This window comes from Pyxicephalus adspersus, chromosome 9 (genome assembly GCF_032062135.1).
Source record: "Pyxicephalus adspersus chromosome 9, UCB_Pads_2.0, whole genome shotgun sequence".
Lineage (NCBI taxonomy): Eukaryota > Metazoa > Chordata > Amphibia > Anura > Pyxicephalidae > Pyxicephalus > Pyxicephalus adspersus.
Window position 1 is genome coordinate 52,133,716 of NC_092866.1, and position 18,186 is coordinate 52,151,901.

The following is an 18,186-nucleotide window of genomic DNA, read 5'->3' on the forward strand; positions in this document are numbered from 1 at the left end:
GGCTTCCACAGCTGTTGTGAAACAACAGGACTACAGCCTACATTTGTGATTGTTGCATAACAGCTGTGCAATCAGTGTCTGCACCTCACCCCCCTCATTGTATTGATCTGGTGTGACATGATCTTTATTGAGTGGTTATTTTGTCCTCAAAGCACTGACACAAGGCTGAACATCCAATTACTATTGATTTCAGCTATATCATTTTAATCCTTGTATGCCACGTTTATGTTGAACATACAATGAAGGTTTATGACTTGGCTACATAGTTGATTATTCTTCTTATTATTTTTCTTATTGCACCATTACATGATAGTGCATCTTCCTTGACCCATGAAATTTTCATTACGTTTGTAACCAAAACAGCTTTTTTTAGAAGGTATTTTTATTGGTTACAGAGATGCGTGATAATTGCTAACAGTTGTAGCTTTGTGCAATCTTTGGTGACTGCAATGAGTTTGTGCAGCCAATGGAAATAAATTGTGTTACGAAACCGCTGGTAAAGCTTCCCAGTCACTAACAAAGCTTTTAGGATTTTGTCTAGCATATAAATTGTACTATTTTTATGCTCGGGGTATTAAAATCTGCTGCAGGCAAATGTTTGTCAGATTACCTCCTGCACAGAGAAATCACGAATGTATAGACCTTTGCATGCACAGACATACCCCTGGGACTGAGAGATGCATGAGTAGATATTTACTTTACAGATCATTCAAATGGGCATGTGACAGTGACTGATTTCACATACATTACATGACAATTAGCATAGAAACCTATTGTAGATCCGCCTCTTCATCAATACAATGCAGGCACTTATAAGCATATCTTTGCATCACAATAGGACCATTGTGCAAAAATATTCCATTTTTCTAATTAGGTTTTGAATTGTTATCACACCAAAGAATGTCCTATATGTCCATGGTCTCATGTGAATAGGAGGTTTTCCAGTGTTCTGTTGTGCATAAGCCATCTTGTTTCACCGAAAGCTAGTTTAATCTGCTAACATTGCTTTTCCTGGTTCCGCAACATTCTCCTATCATGATAGATCTTATATTAGAGCTGTGTTTCCCGGCCAGGGTTCCTCCTGTATTGCTAGGGGTTCCTTGAGCAATGAGCAGTTTGTGATTATCAATTCAGTTTAAATGATACCAATGATCTGGGTAAATGACAGGGTGGCATTCTTCCTACTGGTCAGCAATGTAAGAGGCAATCTTCCCCATGAGCGCCATGCTAATGTAGTTGTAGATTATAACAGGGGTTCTCTGAAGACCTAAAAGTTATTTCAAGGGTTCCTCCATGTTATACAGGTTGAAAAACACTGTATTAGACCAATTACATTATTGCTGGGTGTGCTCATGCAGGCCTAGTGGAATGGATTGACAGGGTGCTGTATTTAGCTTCCTGAAAATGGGAAGCTTAGGAAATACCCACATGTTATGCTCAGCCCCTATTGATTGAAAGAACTGAGCTCCAATGAATAAAAGGATCTGGGAAAGCAAGGCTAGGAAGGAAAAGACTAAGTGATGCTTAATATCTTCCATCAAGGAAATTAAGTGGGCTCTTTCTCACTTGCTGCACACTGTGGGAAGCTTACTGTGCGTATAGTAAACATTTTCAGCTCAGGAGAGGTCTGTTCAATTGTGCAAGACTGAAGTTCAGCTTTAAGGGTAAAAATGGCGCTTGCATTTAAAGATCTCCTTATTACACCAGACCTCTCTCCCTCATGCTGTAAAGAAAAAAAATACACATATTGGTAAAATCCCAATTTACTGCAACATGAAAGCTTACAACTTCACTTTTACCATGTATGATAATTTTATCTTTTATTCAACTATATATTGCACAGCCTGATATATTTTAAGTATTAAAAGCTGTGAAAAGAAGGCGAGAGGGCATGACCTGATTGTATTTTAAATCTTGATGAATGTAAAGCTATTTTTAATAGCCTTGGGAGTTATTAACACTCCCCTTACATTTTTATTGCTGTCGGTCCTCACTGGGGATATTGATCCTCTAGGTTTGTCATGCTGACCATTGACCCCAGTACATGTGTGGAGGGTTCTTCTAATGGGGATGCCTGTTCTGATGACAGCTGTCTAATAGGGGGATATAGACTCACTTTAGAGAAATTTCCCCTCATCTTGTTGTCAGAATTAGACATTAAAGTATAATAAAGCATATACACAACATATATATTTGAATTACATTGAAGCCACTCATTTTCCATGATTTAAGGCAAGCAAACATTAAGAAATAAATGGCTCTATAATAGGCTGTATCTGTGTAATATCCCAGGAGTTCTGGATTCACAGATGGATGTTGAGGTGTAAAGGGATATGTTGCATGGCCTTCCCATTATCACGAAATGAGGAGTAATTCTCCTATTTTTGGAATATGTGATAGATAAAAAGGCTCCAATATGCTACAATACATGCAAAGTTTTGTGGCTACTGGGGGTCTTCTAGTTTGTGCACATATGGAAACATATCCATCAGCATTGCAGAGCATTGGGGTTCCAATGCTATGGCGGTGTTGAACAGCAATTTGACCTAAAAATACAAACATAAAAATGATGATGATTTTATTATATTCCCACAGTTATTATTATTGTTAATAATAAACAAGATTTATATAGCTCCAACATATAACACAGCTCTATACATGAAATAGGGGCTGCAAATGACAGACAGATACAGACAGTGACACAGGAGGAGAGGACTCTGACCCGAAGAGCTTACAATCTAGGATGTTGTTGTCTTTTCACAAGGATATATTTTCTACCAGGTCAGAACGGTAAGTGGGACAAGAACTGTGGAGGGATTTGAAGGCAAAGCACAAGAGCTTGAATTTGATTCTAAGGTGAAATGGAAGCCAATGAAGAGAACAACAAAGAGAGGATGAGTGTTGGGAATGATGGATAAGTTTGCTGTAATGTTTGCTGACCATTGTACAGTAAGGCTACATACACAAGTCAGATGATTCTCATCCGATAATCGCTTTAGGGCTGATATCGAACGAGAATCTGCCATGTGTATGGCACTCGTCATTTATAGGTCCGTCCTGGCGGATCCCCGGACGACAGATGAGGAACGATTGTAATGAAAGTTCTCCCCCCTCCATACATGTACATCGCTCGTTCATCGTGCAGTCGTTTGTCATTCATCGTGAAAGATCCTTTCCAACGACAATTATTGAACTTGTGTACGTAGCTTTAGTCTGCTTTAATGTCTGCTGATCATTGTACTGTACGTGTATGGGACATGGCACTGGCTGAAGGTATTGGTGGTGGAAACTCCATATTGAACGCTTGTGGTGAAGAGGAAGAAAAGAGATGAATCTTGAAGTGAATGTTAAGTGTCTCTTAAGATTGGCACAAGTATGAAGTTGCCCATTGACATTAGATGAGCTTCCCGACGTTGATTTTTCTTTCATTTCCCTGTTGTGTATAAGATAATAGCTTTCTCTAAATGATTATGTGTCCCCGCATGAAATGCACATCTCCAGGCCATACCGTGTATAATTACAGTTCACATCACACAAACTACATATTGTCATGGACACACCTGCACCCGTTTCCCATCTGTACGATGTCATCACAGCAAACAAAACAATAAAAGGCAAAACAAATATCATGATTTTGTGCAAAATGATAAATTGATTGTGCCGTGTGTGCAAGGGATCGAAAACTAGCGACAGACATTCAGATCATTTATAGATTGTAAGCTCTTCGGGGCAGGGTCGTCTCCTCCTCCTGTGTCACTGTCTGTATCTGTTTGTCATCTGCAACCCCTATTTAATGTACAGCGCTGCGTAATATGTTGGCACTAAAAAAATCCTGTTTATTAATAATATTAATGGTTCATGGGTAACTGATGAGTCAGTGATGTGCAATATTGATCGATCTGTGATCATATTGCTAATATAAGCCCTGATTATTCACATGCAATTGTTACACAATAAGTGATCAATACATACTCCATGCAGCTATGTATTTAGGGATTGCTCACACTTCATCGGCGGTGGTTTTTGCACCTCTAACATGTTCTGGCTCCATACACATACATTGCCATACAAGGCCTGGGAAGTATTTATTGATAATAAACAGTATTTATACAGCACCAACATATTACTCAGCGCTGTACATTAACTAGAAGTTGCAAATGACAGACACAGAGTGACACAAGAGGAGCCTGTCCCCAAGAGCTTACAATCTAGGAGGAGAGGGAAGTAACACAATAGAATGGGAGATATGGAATGGTGGGAAGTATTTATAGGGCATAATTTATTTATTATGAGGGATTTATGCCTTAGCTGAAAGCTAAGGATTGAATACAGACAGCAATGTGCAGCCTGTGACTCCTCCAGCTGCTGCAGGACGGCTATTTACCCCACAGGGCCGGCATGCTGCGACTTGTAGTGCGGCACAACCTCAGGCTTCTCTGTGTGGCCAGCGTCCTATCAGTCAGCATCTCCCCGCCCCCGCCCATTATTGGTCGCCTCTCGCTGCCCCCCAGCTTCCCCCCTTCTACAGACCGCCTGGTGGATCCGCCCGGAAGTGCCGCCATTTTGGATCCTCTGTTCGCAGGGAGACGGTGAGAGGAGCGTGACCCGGAGACTGAGAGCGGTAAGTGGGAGGAAGGGGGAAGGATATGCCCTGGGGGGTTGTTTTTGTTTACCGGGTGTGAAGGACTGCTTCGTATCACCAACGGCTTTATTATTCCCGGGTTAACGGGACCAACGAGTCTGCCCCACCCCTCCTACCGGCTAACGGAACCTTTCCCGGGTGGCTGCGGCCTGTCCAGCTTGAGGTACACCGACCATTACTAGATCTGTTCCTTGTGACAGAGACTGGCTGTCATCCCGGGCCGCCCCTCCCGCCACTGAGAGAGAGCATTCCCGGCTGTGCCGCTTCCACACACCGACCGCCTGCTGAGCACCGCCCGCTGCACCGGGGCCCGCTGGGGTCATATGTGAGACATATGTAATGTTATTATAATATATATATGTGTGCGTATCCCTATATATCTATATCATGCCGTGCCTACTGTATTGGAGCCTGCGCGCTGTTATCTGTGTACATGGGGACTCCATATACACCTCATATACAGAGTGTCCCCTCATGTACCGACCCTGGGTGAGCACATTGTCCTGTGTATGTTTATGTTTGTGTGTGTCCCTCGTACCCTTTACCGCAGGGTTTTGTGCTGTCTCTGCCCCCAGGGTAATGAGCTGACCTCTGTAATTACCCCCGCCTAATATTATCCTTTCCACATATCAGTACCAAGCATCTCCTGTGCAGGAAAGTCCTTCTAATACCATACATTACTAGAATGAGTCTGACTCCCTTTCAAATGAATTGTGATTTATGTTTTTCTGACAAGGAAATTGGCTTTTTTTTCCCCCCCAGAATATATAAAAATTCAGTGCTGTCCCCCCAGGGCAAAGTCAGTGTCATAGGACATCTCATCCTTCCAGCGATTTCATGCCTGCTCTCCCATCTGATGAGTCTGTCCCCTCCTCTCCACTAACAATTCATGCTGCATGTTTCACTACATCAGTTTTCCCCAGAAACTGGGCAGATTGTGGGCTCACTAAGAATTTGTTTATAAGGTTTTTCCTGGTAGAATAAAATAAATTCTGCTTGCATAAGCTCTTATCTGACCTCTCCCAAGGGCCGATTTTACTTTGGAGCTTAAAAAAATGTTCGGCTTCTGTAGGTATTGCTGGGCTGCAGTGTTTCTACCAGGGTCCTGGGGTGTATGAAATGTAATGTTCTTAGTCAGCTATAGATGTCAGTCACCTGACCTGGAAAACCTAATCGTGTGTGTGTGTGTGTGTGTGGCATTATATCCAGTACATCTGTGTGATTAGAGATCCTTATTATAATATATATGTATTATATAGCAGGGTTTCTCATCCAGGGTTTTACGTAACTCTCAAGGTTCCCCACAACGTTGCTAGGAGTACCACTGACACAAGTGATCTATTTGGCAATCTGTAAGGGTGGCATTCTTTCCACTAGCCAGTAATATGAGTTATTTATCTCACTGACCACCAGACTAATGTACCCTGAACTGGGCACTTTCCAGAGACTTTAAACGATTTCCCCCAAGCTTGAGAAAGCTTGCTATAGAATGTGACTTGATTTACCGCTCTGACTTTGTTGGGGTTGCTTTTATCACATCCAAGATGGCGGCACCCTTTAGCAGTCGTAGTATTTTTGGATGTTTCCTACAGATAAATGGCATCCATAAAATACATAACATCCATTATAACAAATTATTTATCTCCAAAGTGAACCTAAAATAGAATGTCAATTTAGTAGTCTGTCCCACCTTCTCCTTCCCGAATCACTTATTAGTCAATTGAAAAGGCACCTAAAATTAAGGGAATCATACTACCTTACCCAGTCTTCTGCCCTAGGATAGGATGATGTCACTGCCTTTATGGGAAGCTTCCTTTTAAACCCAGAACAGCTGAAATCTCAGGAGAAGACGCTATTGTAATCGACAATATTGAGATATCTTGCAATATTTCATCTGCTCTGCATTCTCCAGCAGGGATCTTCCCAGGAGGCCAGCAACCTCATGCCTTTTTTTTATTGGAAGTCCCACTTTAAGCTAAATCAAAATGTGAACAGGCAGGTTCTTTATTGCAGAAGGTTTGCAATCTTCTGTTTAATGTACGCTGCAAGCATGCAGCTCATTGTATGATCCCAGGAATGGAATGAACTGCACTTGTGCCAGAATTGACATTACAGCCTGTCTAACCAAGATGGCAGAAGATCCTGAACGCAAAAATGAAATCGGTGAAGGAACGAGGAGAGGTGAGAACCCTGGTAATCGGCCTTCAAATCCCTCCACCGCTCTTGTCCCACTTGTCTTTCTGATGTGATAGAAAAATACTCCCCTGGCCGCTCTCTTCGCTCCTCTAATGACTTCCTCACTCATAACCTCATCACATGCACGACATGCTTTTCCAAAGCTGCCCCTATTCTCTGGAATGGTCTTCCCCTTTCTATTCGGCTTGCTCTTACTGTCTGCTAATTTAAAAGCACTCAAAAAAAAAGCACCCATCCTTCCATACTTGCCTACCCATCTTCTGTTTTCTAAAACCCTCACTACTTCCCAACACTACAGATCTCCCCTCCTATTGAGTGTTTATTCCCCCACATACTAGATGGTTAGCTCTCGGGGCAGGGTCCTCTCCTCCTGTGTCACTGTCTGTATCTTTCTCTCATTTGCAATTACTATTTAATGTACAGTGCTGCGTAATATGTTGGCGCTATATAAATACTGTTTAATAATCATCTACTAATATGATTCGGTTATGTGCTGTGTCTATAAATACAACTCTTGTAATCAACACTGTAGATTGGAACTTTGCCGTAAAGGCGTTGAGTGAAATTCGCTCTTTTAAAGTTTACTTTAAAATGGAAGTAAACTTTCCTCTGCTCGTTCCTTCACCAGCATCTTCGCCTAACCATTTTCTGGGTTCAGTATCTTTGGTCATTTTCATTAGACAACTTGCGGTGCAGAGGTGTATTAGGATCATATGAAGATACACATTTACAGCATAAATCAATTTTTTACAGTTTGGTTACATGTCTTAGTGAGTGTTCAAAAAAGGTTTATATATATATATATATCTATATATCATACTTATTATAAATGTAAATAATACGTGTACATGCGTGCAGTTCTATTTATTTCTGTATCTGTAGGCTCTGCATTTTATTTACTAGCACTGCGGAGTGTTTGTGTTTTTTCTACTTTCACATTGCAACATTTGATCTGATGGTTTTTAAATTGTAATTGGTAAGAATGCAAATCACCTTGATAAATGGGTGACCAGCAGAGAACATTTACATGCCATTTTAAGAAATGTCACGATTAAAATACAGAACAAAACAGGAAGTGAAAATGAGGAAGTAGAAAACGATTCTGATGATGAATGTTGCAGTAGTAAATCAGAAAATCTGCTCCCGAAAATACAACCGTTCCCCCATAAAAGGAAAGTACTGGGCAAGCCTCAGCAATTTACATCTTCCCTTAAAACGTTGAAAGCCCTGTCCATGAATGAGAATGTGCCACTTTTCTTACAAATGTCTTTGTGCATTCCGCAGGCACAAATCTGAAAATCAGGGTCTCCAGAGCTCCGGGCCACTGTTGAGAATTCAGAGAACATTGATGTAAGTTCACATTTTGTAAAATTGTTGCAGTGTTGTGTGTTTTTTATCTGTTGTGAAGGATTTGTCCAGTTCGACCCCTTCGCCTTTTGCTTTTATAGGTGTTTACATGTGCCTACAAGAAAGACAAAATGTGTACATGTTTCCAAATCCCAGTGTCTTTTCTCCAGGCAATTTTAAAGACCCTGTCCAGGGGTGTGTAATTGTAGCACCTTGTTGGTCTGTTTTGCACAGCTGTTTGCTTGTCTATAAATATAAGGTATCTATGTTGCAGTTTTGCAGATTTTGTGAGCTGACTTGGGCTATGTGGATTTGTTTTTATAGCTGTACTTTGCCATCAAACGGTACTGAGCAACCCCAAAACCCCTAAAGTGGAACTAATTCCACGCTACTCACCTGTACCTGTTGCAGGGTCCTCATCTTCTTTCTTTTCCTGTACAGGATCTTTAGCCATCCCGATCATCCGGGCTGGCTTAATAACTTGTTTTGGCGCAGTGGAAGCAGATATTGCCGGTTATCCTGCCATCCAAAGCTGACGCTGCGCATGCATAGCTAAATTCTTTCCAAGTACTTGGAGCAATCGGGCAGGAGGGATTATTGCAGAGGGGACATCACCTGTCTCTTACTGCAGCAATGACCTGGCTCATCAGGGATTCTTTAAAGTGGAACTTCAGTTCTGCTTTAATCCAACTGGAGTTTGAAAAAAAAAATTTGTTTTCATTTTATTGATGTGAAGTTTTGTCAGACGATTCCTGCAACGTCTCAGGGTGGTCTTTTGCTGAATCAACTTGAATGGTAAAACTAAAACAATTTTACTAGAGCATTCATCAAATACTCATGTCGGGCCACTTCTGGGCAAATAATGGTTGGAACTGACTTGAAGTGCATGACTACACAGTTCATTTGAACTTGGCCTTGAAACCTCTAAAAGGGCCACAAATTACTATGATCGTTGTTCCAGTGTATACAAGGTTTCAGGATGTATTTTAAACAGGTACATGTTCAAGTAGTTGGACGTCCAAAGACTTTTTGACCAACTTTCCTTTTTAGTTGCTATCTTTATCAGATAGTGGCTGGGTGACTGTGTTCTTGCTTTAGGCTACATACACACTTGCGATGCTCAGGGCCCATATCTGAGGAGAATCGGGCGTGTGTACAGCGCTCATCGTCCGAGCGACCATTGTGGCGGATCCACGGACAATGGGCGATGAAGGATCCTAATGAAAGTGAAGGGGGAGAGTGCGCAGCAGGGTGCCGCTCTGTAGTTATCCCCCTCCCCTCTCCATGGAGCAGAACGGGGCTGTATGTACAGCACTCATTCATGCATCGTGCAGTCCTCAGTTGTTGGAAAGGATCCATTGTTGTCGGAAGCCATTGTTTTCAGTTTGTAGAATCAGGACAAGTTTTCTTTTAAGAAAAAGAACAGTTACATGAGGATATGCCAGGGTTAGGTACTTTTGTGCTTTGGAATTTGGAATTTTTTTTTTTTTAATGCAAACTTGATTAGGGTAACATTCTTGTGTGTGTATATGTATGTGTAATATATATTATTATTGTAATTTTATTATTATTATATTATTATTGTATTATTATTGTATTGTAATTATTATATTATTATATGTGTAATATATATATATATATATATAAAATTTTTTTATTTATTATGGACTAGTTTATGGAGTACTTTGCAGCAGATTGCTTTGCCGTTGATATAGTGCAGTGAGGATAACAGAAATGTTTGGATGTGAGAAGGTCCAGTCATAGTTCCATCACTTTAGCTGTTACAGATTCGGACAGTAAAGCCTTATATACAGCCTTGAGCTGGGGTCCAAAGGGGGCTCCACAGGGATATGATATTTAAAAAAAGCATACCAAAGATGGCAGTATTGGTTTGAAAAGTATGTGAAATGTGTTATTACACGATCATAGTAAATGTTGTGGCTTCTTTAGTATTTCCCCTTGACCCCATTTTTTTTTTTGACTGTGAAAGGTCAATCAGTTAGGTGACCTTGTAATCTCAGCATAAAAAGTTGCTTGGAAAAGAATAATTTTGTTACTTGTCCCACTGACTGCATCACCATTCTCTTTGGTATTCACAAGATAGCACTGGCTAAAGATTCTTCTTGCTCTAAGATATGTCAGATTCCTGATCCCGCTACCACACTCCAACATTTCCTTCCTCTAGCCCCGGGCTCACCATTTATCTTCTGGTGACTTAGGCTATGTTAAAAATGGGAGTGAAATTGTTGCACGGTTACCACTTCCTCAGCAATTCATTGCTGTCATTGCCATTGCAAGGCTGCCATTGGGAGTTGTGCGGCACCACTAGATCCTGCTTCAGGTCTTAACCTGCTCAGAGAGTGTTGCAGGAGTTACCTTAGTGCATGGGAAGCCCTGCAATCCCAATTCGTCCCAGTAGTAGTAAATGCTAAAGAACCTATAGTATGCTATATTTTGTAGGGCACTGAGAAGAGTGGTGTAGTGGGCATTGGGAAAATTAAATATTAGAAGTTTTATTTATTTTTTTTAAACTTATTTTCTGAGGTCATGGTTTTACTATTAGTATTTGTATTAGCCACTGTTTGAAAATTGAAACCATGGTGGTCATTTTTTTAGGATTCCGTGTTTGGGTCCACAATCTTAAGGTCTATTCTGTAGTAAGCTATGACTCAACTCAGTAATGGAATCTTGCTGTATTTGGGCAGCAAATTATATGGAAATACTGTCAACAAGTATTTATTTTTGCAACTAAAATAAATCAATTGCTTTTGCCTTTCATTCTCATTCCCTGTATTTTTACGAATTCTAAATCTTTGATTTTCTTGAAAAGCAGACATAAGATATTTTTGAATTGTGGCTCCAAAGATCATTTGGACACTGGTCTAATTTTTTGCAGTAATTAAGGCCTCATGTTATATCTTTTTGAGTGCACTTTATGCTTACTGCGCTAAATGTCAAATTCAATCTAAACCCAGTAACAAGTTATTTATGTAGTGGCAGCATTTGTTTTTCCTCTGCTTTTTTTGCTCCTCCTTTTACCTGGAGATCCTGCCAGAAGCACCCTTGCTGTACAATGCTCATTCCTATAACAGATGTAACAAAACAAATCACGAAAGATTACATACACTTGCCTTGCTTTGCACTGTTTTGTGTTAATTATGAGTTTTTTTTTTTTTTTTGTAAAGTGCAGACAAAATTTTGATTTTGTGTTTGAGGCGTACACCCTTTTAGTATATAATTATGTGAAATAGTTTGGAAGATTTTCCTAGCACTTTATCATTTGACACCAGAACAAGAGTAAGGTTTAAGTTTTCAGTCTTTTTTTATTTTCCCTATTGGAAATATTACTTATGCCTTTCACCTATCACTCACAATTCAAAGGGTGGGAACCTCAAATCCCTAAACCAAAAAAAAAAAAATTTTTAAGCTGGAGTGTGGCTTTAATTACATTGTTGCTGGAACGTGACCAGGTGTGATTATAGTAAGGTGACTCTTACAGCATTATGTGCCCATAAGATTAAAACACAAATGTAAATCAGATATTGAAACCCAAGGACTTTTCTGAATTCCTTCCCAGGACTCAGATGGTCACCAGGACAGGAAAGGTTTGGAAATCCATGATTTGTTTCATTTTTCCATTTGTTTTCTGTTTGTCCTCATTTACAGAAAATCTCTTTTCCTGGTAATACATTGGAACAGCAGGTTTTGGACATGCATTTAAAAGTTTTTGCTAGAATGCTGGTCAGGTGTTACTCCTACAGCACATCTTGGTGAACACAATAAGCAGCTATATTGGTGCCAGCTCCTTCTTTTTTAACTTAAAAAATATTGCCCGGTGTAACCTTCCTTGTATTTTTGATGTGCTAGATAAGACATTTTTTTTTCTTATATGGGGGTAACCCTTAAAATAACTCAGGAACCGGGAACTACTGCTATGATGAATATATTCGTAGCTCACAGTATATTAGCATGGTGGCCAGTGGGAAAATTGCCACCCTTTTTTGGTAGCCAAAAAAATAATTTGGGTCACTTAAACTGACCTGAGAATTGCAAACTACTCATTAAGCAGTCTCTGGAGGAACCCTGAATGAGAAACACTGTGCTAGATCATCTTCCATTTCTGCCTTTGCAAATGTTCATAGATTTTGTTGACTTGGTCTGTAGTGGCTGTGTATTTTATGTTTTTTGTATTTTATGGTTCAGGTATAAATTCTGTAGCTTGTTGACCCATGTCCATATGGGTCTTTCATGTCATTAGGATTGGAGAGAGAAGAGAAGGTCAGTAACAATCTTAACTTAGCTGGGAACAGATTTTGCATTTGTAATGAGCTGATGTGCTCCATGTAAATAAAATCTAAGAAAAATGTTGTGAAACGCCCTCCTCCTGATTTGTCATTAGCCTGCATTATATATCATAAATAAGAGATCAGTTGTAGAAATCCATGATGATCTACAAAGAAAACAAACTCCCATGTTACCCCAGGAAAGATCACAGAACCAGAACAGCCCATATGACATCTACATGAAAGAGAGAATTAATCAATCTAGTTACATGTATGGGATCTAGAAGATTCTTCCTGTCATTGGGAGACTAGTAATACCATCATCTTGGGTGTATTAAAATGTTATCGCTACACTTTATACGAATAGCTGGACTCCATGGAAGTTGGCCAGATTTCTATGTAGTGGTTTCTGACTCACAGCATAGAGCATGTTTTATGTAAAGTGTTCTATATAATTCCCAAAGTGTGAACAAGCCATGGATGAGAGATTGTAGTTGGAGGTTGTTATTACAAAAGAGAGCACTTTTATTAGCCTTTGTATGTTGCTAAAGGATGGAATAAGCTAATTTGCTTTTATCTGCTGGCAAATTCTGTATTTACATTTCCTTTCTTGGCAATGGTGTCTCTGGAAATAAAGAAAGTAGGAATCTGCTTTTCCTCTAGCAAAGATAAATGTTGCAGGTTTATGGTGATGTGGATGATAAAAAAAAAAAAACAAAAAAAAACAAAAAACTTTTTACCTATCCCAGTATTCTCCCCAGGCTCTTTTAGCTGGGTGCACCACCCGGTACTTTTCAGTAACCACCTGGCTGTTTTTGGGTGGTTACTTAAGAGTTGGGTCACAATACAGGGGCTGCCACCCTACTAAAATTTCTTCCCACCCAGCTTTAAAAACATTTTGGGGTTTAACACTGCTCTCCCTTAAAGCGGAACTAAAGTTTCATCTTTAAAAATCAGGCAGACAGGCAATGACCCTTATGGGATAATTCTTCCTACCTATTTGATCACTCCGGGAAACTGTCCTTCGCAAGCATACCGGTCAATCTCGGCTTACCCTGCTCTTGCTGGGAATAAACAAATTCCTGCATGCCTGTGCGGGCTTTAATTCAGTGTTGAAGACCAGGTCAGTCATTGAAGTGCTCTGGGCTTGCAGGGGATTCATGATGGGAATAGGACCTTAACAAGTGATGTCCTCTGTCTCCATAATTGGGGGTGCACAATACTAGGACAGTAAAAAGAGAGCCGACAAGACATGAATGGATGACCAGACTAATGACTCCAAAAACACATTAAACAATAGTGTAAAAAGTAAAGTGCAGGGGGTTCTAGTTACCTAAACTGTTCACGATGGCCTTCAAATTTTTGCAGTAGTAGAAGTAGAAAAGCATTTTTCATTCGATTTACACAGAGGACTTTTTTTTTTTTTAATTTGTTTTTTTTTTGCAGGAGCATTGGACACAAACTAAAAAAAACCCTAAAGATTAGCCAAGGTAAGGCAAGGCTCCTACCCACTAGCAGTGATTTTTGACTTAAAATAAAGGAGAGGAAAGACTTGAAAGTGGAACACCCACAACAAAAAAAAAAAACTTTTTAAATTCAGTAGAACTAGAAAGACTGTTCCTGCACATAGCTCAGAGATTTTTCCTGGGTGTCCCTGAAGCTCTGAAATGTGGGTTGATCTAATACTTTCTGCAGTGCAAGATAGTGGAGTTCTCTTTAGACCTCCGTTTTGGAGCATAGTATTCCATGGGGTCCATGCCAACCAGAAGAGAGGTGCAGATCACATAAACGATCATACACACAGATTGCTTCATGGTTACATGTATTTGTATTTAGACTTTGGTGTGTAAAACTAAGGCAACAAAGTTTATTTTGAAAAAAAGAAAACCTTTGCTGTCCATCTTTAATTAGTTTATTTTGTATTGTTAAACTAATGATGAGTATCTTAAACCCCATCCACGCCTTTGCTTATTTAATTTTGTTTGGTGTTTTTAATGATCTTTGTGGTGGCAACAAGCCAAAGCTGCTTTCTACCTCCGGGACATAACTGTCACCCTGACAATCTGGTACAACTGGTTATATACCAAGTAACGGTGATCAATGAGAATAGATCTGTGGAAAGTTGTTTTTTTTTTTTTTTTTTTTTTAATTATCAAAAATAGATTTTTTTTTTAATATTGCACACTCGGTGGCTTCCAGCAGTAGTTGTGCTTTGTGTTTATACAGGTTGTTGCCCATCACTTCAAATTTATTGTATGGTCATCTGGGGGTAGCGTGGTTGGCAGTCTCTCTGTGCATGGTGTCTCGCCTCCTTATCTTTGTATGGGTTTTCTACAGGGACCCTGGTTTTACTCCCTCATCCCAAAAACAGATTTCCCCCCAACATTGTCTTTGGGCTAAGGGTACATCTAGGACTGTAGTAGGAACATTAGATTTGAAAGAACTGTGGTCCTTGTTAAATGTTGCAGTCCCGGGCTCTCTTCCCCTTCAATACCTCCCAGTGATGATTTCACCACACCGAAAGTGAAGAAAAATCTTTACACAGAAAGAAAGGTCACACAGAAAGCAATATATGTTAATGCTATATAAATACTATTTATTATTATTAATAATAATAATAATAATAATCAGTCTAAATATTTTTTGGCAGTTTAGCTTTGGGAGATTCCCCCTAATTTCTGTCTGGTAGAACCTTTGGAAAGGCACACAGTATTTCATATTACACAAGTTTGGGTGCCAATTAATTTTAATTCCTTGAGGCAATAAGACAAGGCACCGTCATGTGGGTGTGGAATTTTTTTATGGTACTTTGGCAACCAGTTCCAATTCTCGGACTTCCTTAACACAACACATTAATATTAATTGTACAAATATAAATTCAAATCAGAACTAAAGTTAAAAATAAAATAAATTGCGAGCTGGCAGATTCTTTATTGCAGAAGGGACATACTACATTTACCTACCTGTTCACAAAAATTTTTTGTTTTTAACCAAGTTCAGTGTTCTCCTCAGCCCCTTTAAGCTGGGCACACTACCCGATACTTTTCAGTAACCACCTGGCTGTTTTTGGGTGGTCACTGAAGAGTTGGATCACAATACAGGAGCTGCCACCCGGCTTAAAGATTGCTGAGTTGAACACTAGAACTCCTAGCTTATTTTTATTTCAATGGTTCAGTCTTCAGCCATCTTGTACACAGAAGGTCATCCATTCCTGGCAGTCAGCTTACACCAGGATCATATACTGAGCTATGCATGCGTAGCTCATTGTACATTATAGAAAAGAATGCAAACAGGCAGGTTTGTGTTATTGAAGATGACATAGTGTGTCCCTTCTGCAATAAAGAACTCTTCTGTTTGCAGTTTTTTCATATTTATATTTAGTTCTGCTTTAATACATGATCTGTTCATGAATCTGAATATAATTTAGAAAAAACAGACATTCCTATCTTTGCTAGGAGAGGCGTCTCATCCACACCCTTTAAATATTCTGCAGCCTGTGTAAACTGATCTCCCCGAGGCCTATTATCTGCAGGCTGTGTATGGAGGTAAATGTGGCATGCTTTCTTTAGTTCAGCACATGCAACACAGGGCAATGCAGTTTTGCTGAGTGATTGCTGTTTGGTAAATATGAAATATTCAAATGTAGTGTGTTCCTTGATATAAAGAGGTAAAACAAATAGCTCTAAATATGTTGGTGATTAAGGAAAAAAAAAATGCTCTCAAACCCAAGCATAGTGATCATCTCTAGGCTCGCTGGGTGCTTTTTAGGTTTTGTTTCTTTGAACCCATCACTTTTTTCCCTGTCCGTGGTTTATACTTTCCCCCATGTGTAATTATCTCTATTATATTATTATTATACATTTTACCTGCATTCTTTTAAAGAGTTTCCTGCATATGAACAACTTACCCAAACTCACTTGACTTTGCTGGAAACTTGGGGGGGGGGAGTTGACATTCTGTTTGGTTAGGGATTCCATTTTGGATGTTCTCCTTTCAGAAAGCCATCCAAATCACTTCTTCCTTCCTAGTCTCACTTTCCTGAGCTCAAATTTATAATATTAAATATTAAATACTTGGGGGAATTCATCTGCGTACAAGTGGCCGGGAAGGGGAGGGAGCATGGAGAAGCTATAACTGTTTTAAAGACAACTTGGCCATTGGAGTGTCTGTGATTCATAAGAATCTGGTGCGTAATTCACACCCCACTCCCATATCTGGCTGGTACTTAAATATCATGGGAGGGGTTGGGGCCTTTTAATTACATGGAAGTACAGGGGGTTATCCGAGGTACAGACCCAATTATTTTCCAGCCCCCCTGGTTGTTAGGCTTGGTTGCCTTTTGGCATCCAGTAAGTGCTGCTTCATCTCGGCCAAACCCAAAAAGGGAAACCTTGCGTGAGACCTATGTAGCAGACAGGTAGGTCAACACTTAATTTTATCTTTAGCTAGGCAGTAACAGCATGAGGGTTCAATGGAGGAAAAAAAAAAAGCTAACAATGTATGTTATAGAGTAGGCTGGTCAGGTTTATAGATACTTTAAATATAGATTTGCTTCATTTTTATTATCATACAGGATTGAGATATAGATATATATATATATATATATATATATATATATTTGATATCACATGCATGAAGACCACATGTAACGTGTATTTTTATTTCAGACGATTAAGAGTGGAGGTAATAGATGTAGAAATGCTGAATTTATGCAACAGGAGACTAAAATCTTAGGCAAAACATTTAGTTTAAGATGAACCCCTGTACATTCTGATGCTATAAAAACACCTGGACACACAGCCACTTGTAAAATCTGTTTTGGGCAACTCCTTTGTAGAATGACCAAAAAAACTGTTCTCTTGTACAAAGGTGTCCTGAAAACCTGACCTGCATTGTTGTGTGACTAGGTCCCATGTATAGCGGGTGGTGCCACCACCCTGGCAGAGTTAATCGGCTGTGTGTTTTTTTTTTTTCTCCATTCCGCTCTGTCACTCAGCCCTATCTCTATTGATCTGACATTCTGTTTATCTGATGCTGTACTAAGTACTGCTTCGCCAGGGAAAAACGCACAAAACAAGAGCCGCACATCAGCATTTTCATTGTGCCCTTACTGAGCCTCCCTTCACATGGTAACATCCTCCCCTTTCAAAGTGAACACAAACTTTTATTGCACCCCTTGCGCCTCTTCCCAGTCTATTCTGTCTGTCTTGTCCAATGCCGAGTTCATCGAGGACTCTGCTTGTCGTCTCTCCCTCGTAGTTTTTTGTTCTCCGGGGCTTTGTGCTATGTTTCCCCTGTCCTGCTGCTCTGTGTAGTGTCTTCATCTGTTCTCTGAGCTTGTCCGGGCGGAGTTGAGCTCTGTCTTGCTTGTGTTTATTCCAGGGGGGCAAATTAGACAGACCATGGCTTCATTTAAACTTGATTTCCTGCCTGAGATGATGGTGGATCATTGCTCTCTGAATTCCAGTCCTGTGTAAGTGTCATTTCTGAGCCGTCTCTCTCTAGATTCAAGAGGTATCTCTGCTTCACATTTTCATGGAATCCTCGTCACGTTTGTCATCTGATTCTAGTGTGACTTCACTTTGTTTAAGTATCTAATTCACCTCCACCTGTCTCTAAGGTCATAGGTATGAGTGTCCAGTTCTCTGATTACATGCAGTTGTCTGCGGAGACGGCCATTTTCTTATTAGTTGCTGATTTTTCACTTTTCTGTGTGTG

General features: G+C 39.9%; 1 protein-coding gene across 17 annotated transcripts in view; it reads left to right on the forward strand.

The window, feature by feature from the left end:
- Positions 1-4,535: 4,535 nt before the first annotated feature.
- CELF1 (CUGBP Elav-like family member 1) overlaps positions 4,536-18,186 on the forward strand; it is a 50,960-nt gene continuing 37,309 nt past the window's right edge. For 3 of the 17 annotated variants that reach the window (XM_072421931.1, XM_072421937.1, XM_072421932.1), the window contains exon 1: positions 17,666-17,941. In XM_072421931.1, coding sequence (XP_072278032.1) covers positions 17,871-17,941 — 71 coding nt within the window. In that variant the 5' untranslated portion in view covers positions 17,666-17,870. Of the gene's footprint in view, positions 4,622-7,810; positions 8,189-13,914; positions 13,959-17,663; positions 17,942-18,186 lie in introns of those variants that run through there. The other 14 variants (XM_072421922.1, XM_072421926.1, XM_072421923.1 and 11 more) reach the window with 11 other exon arrangements.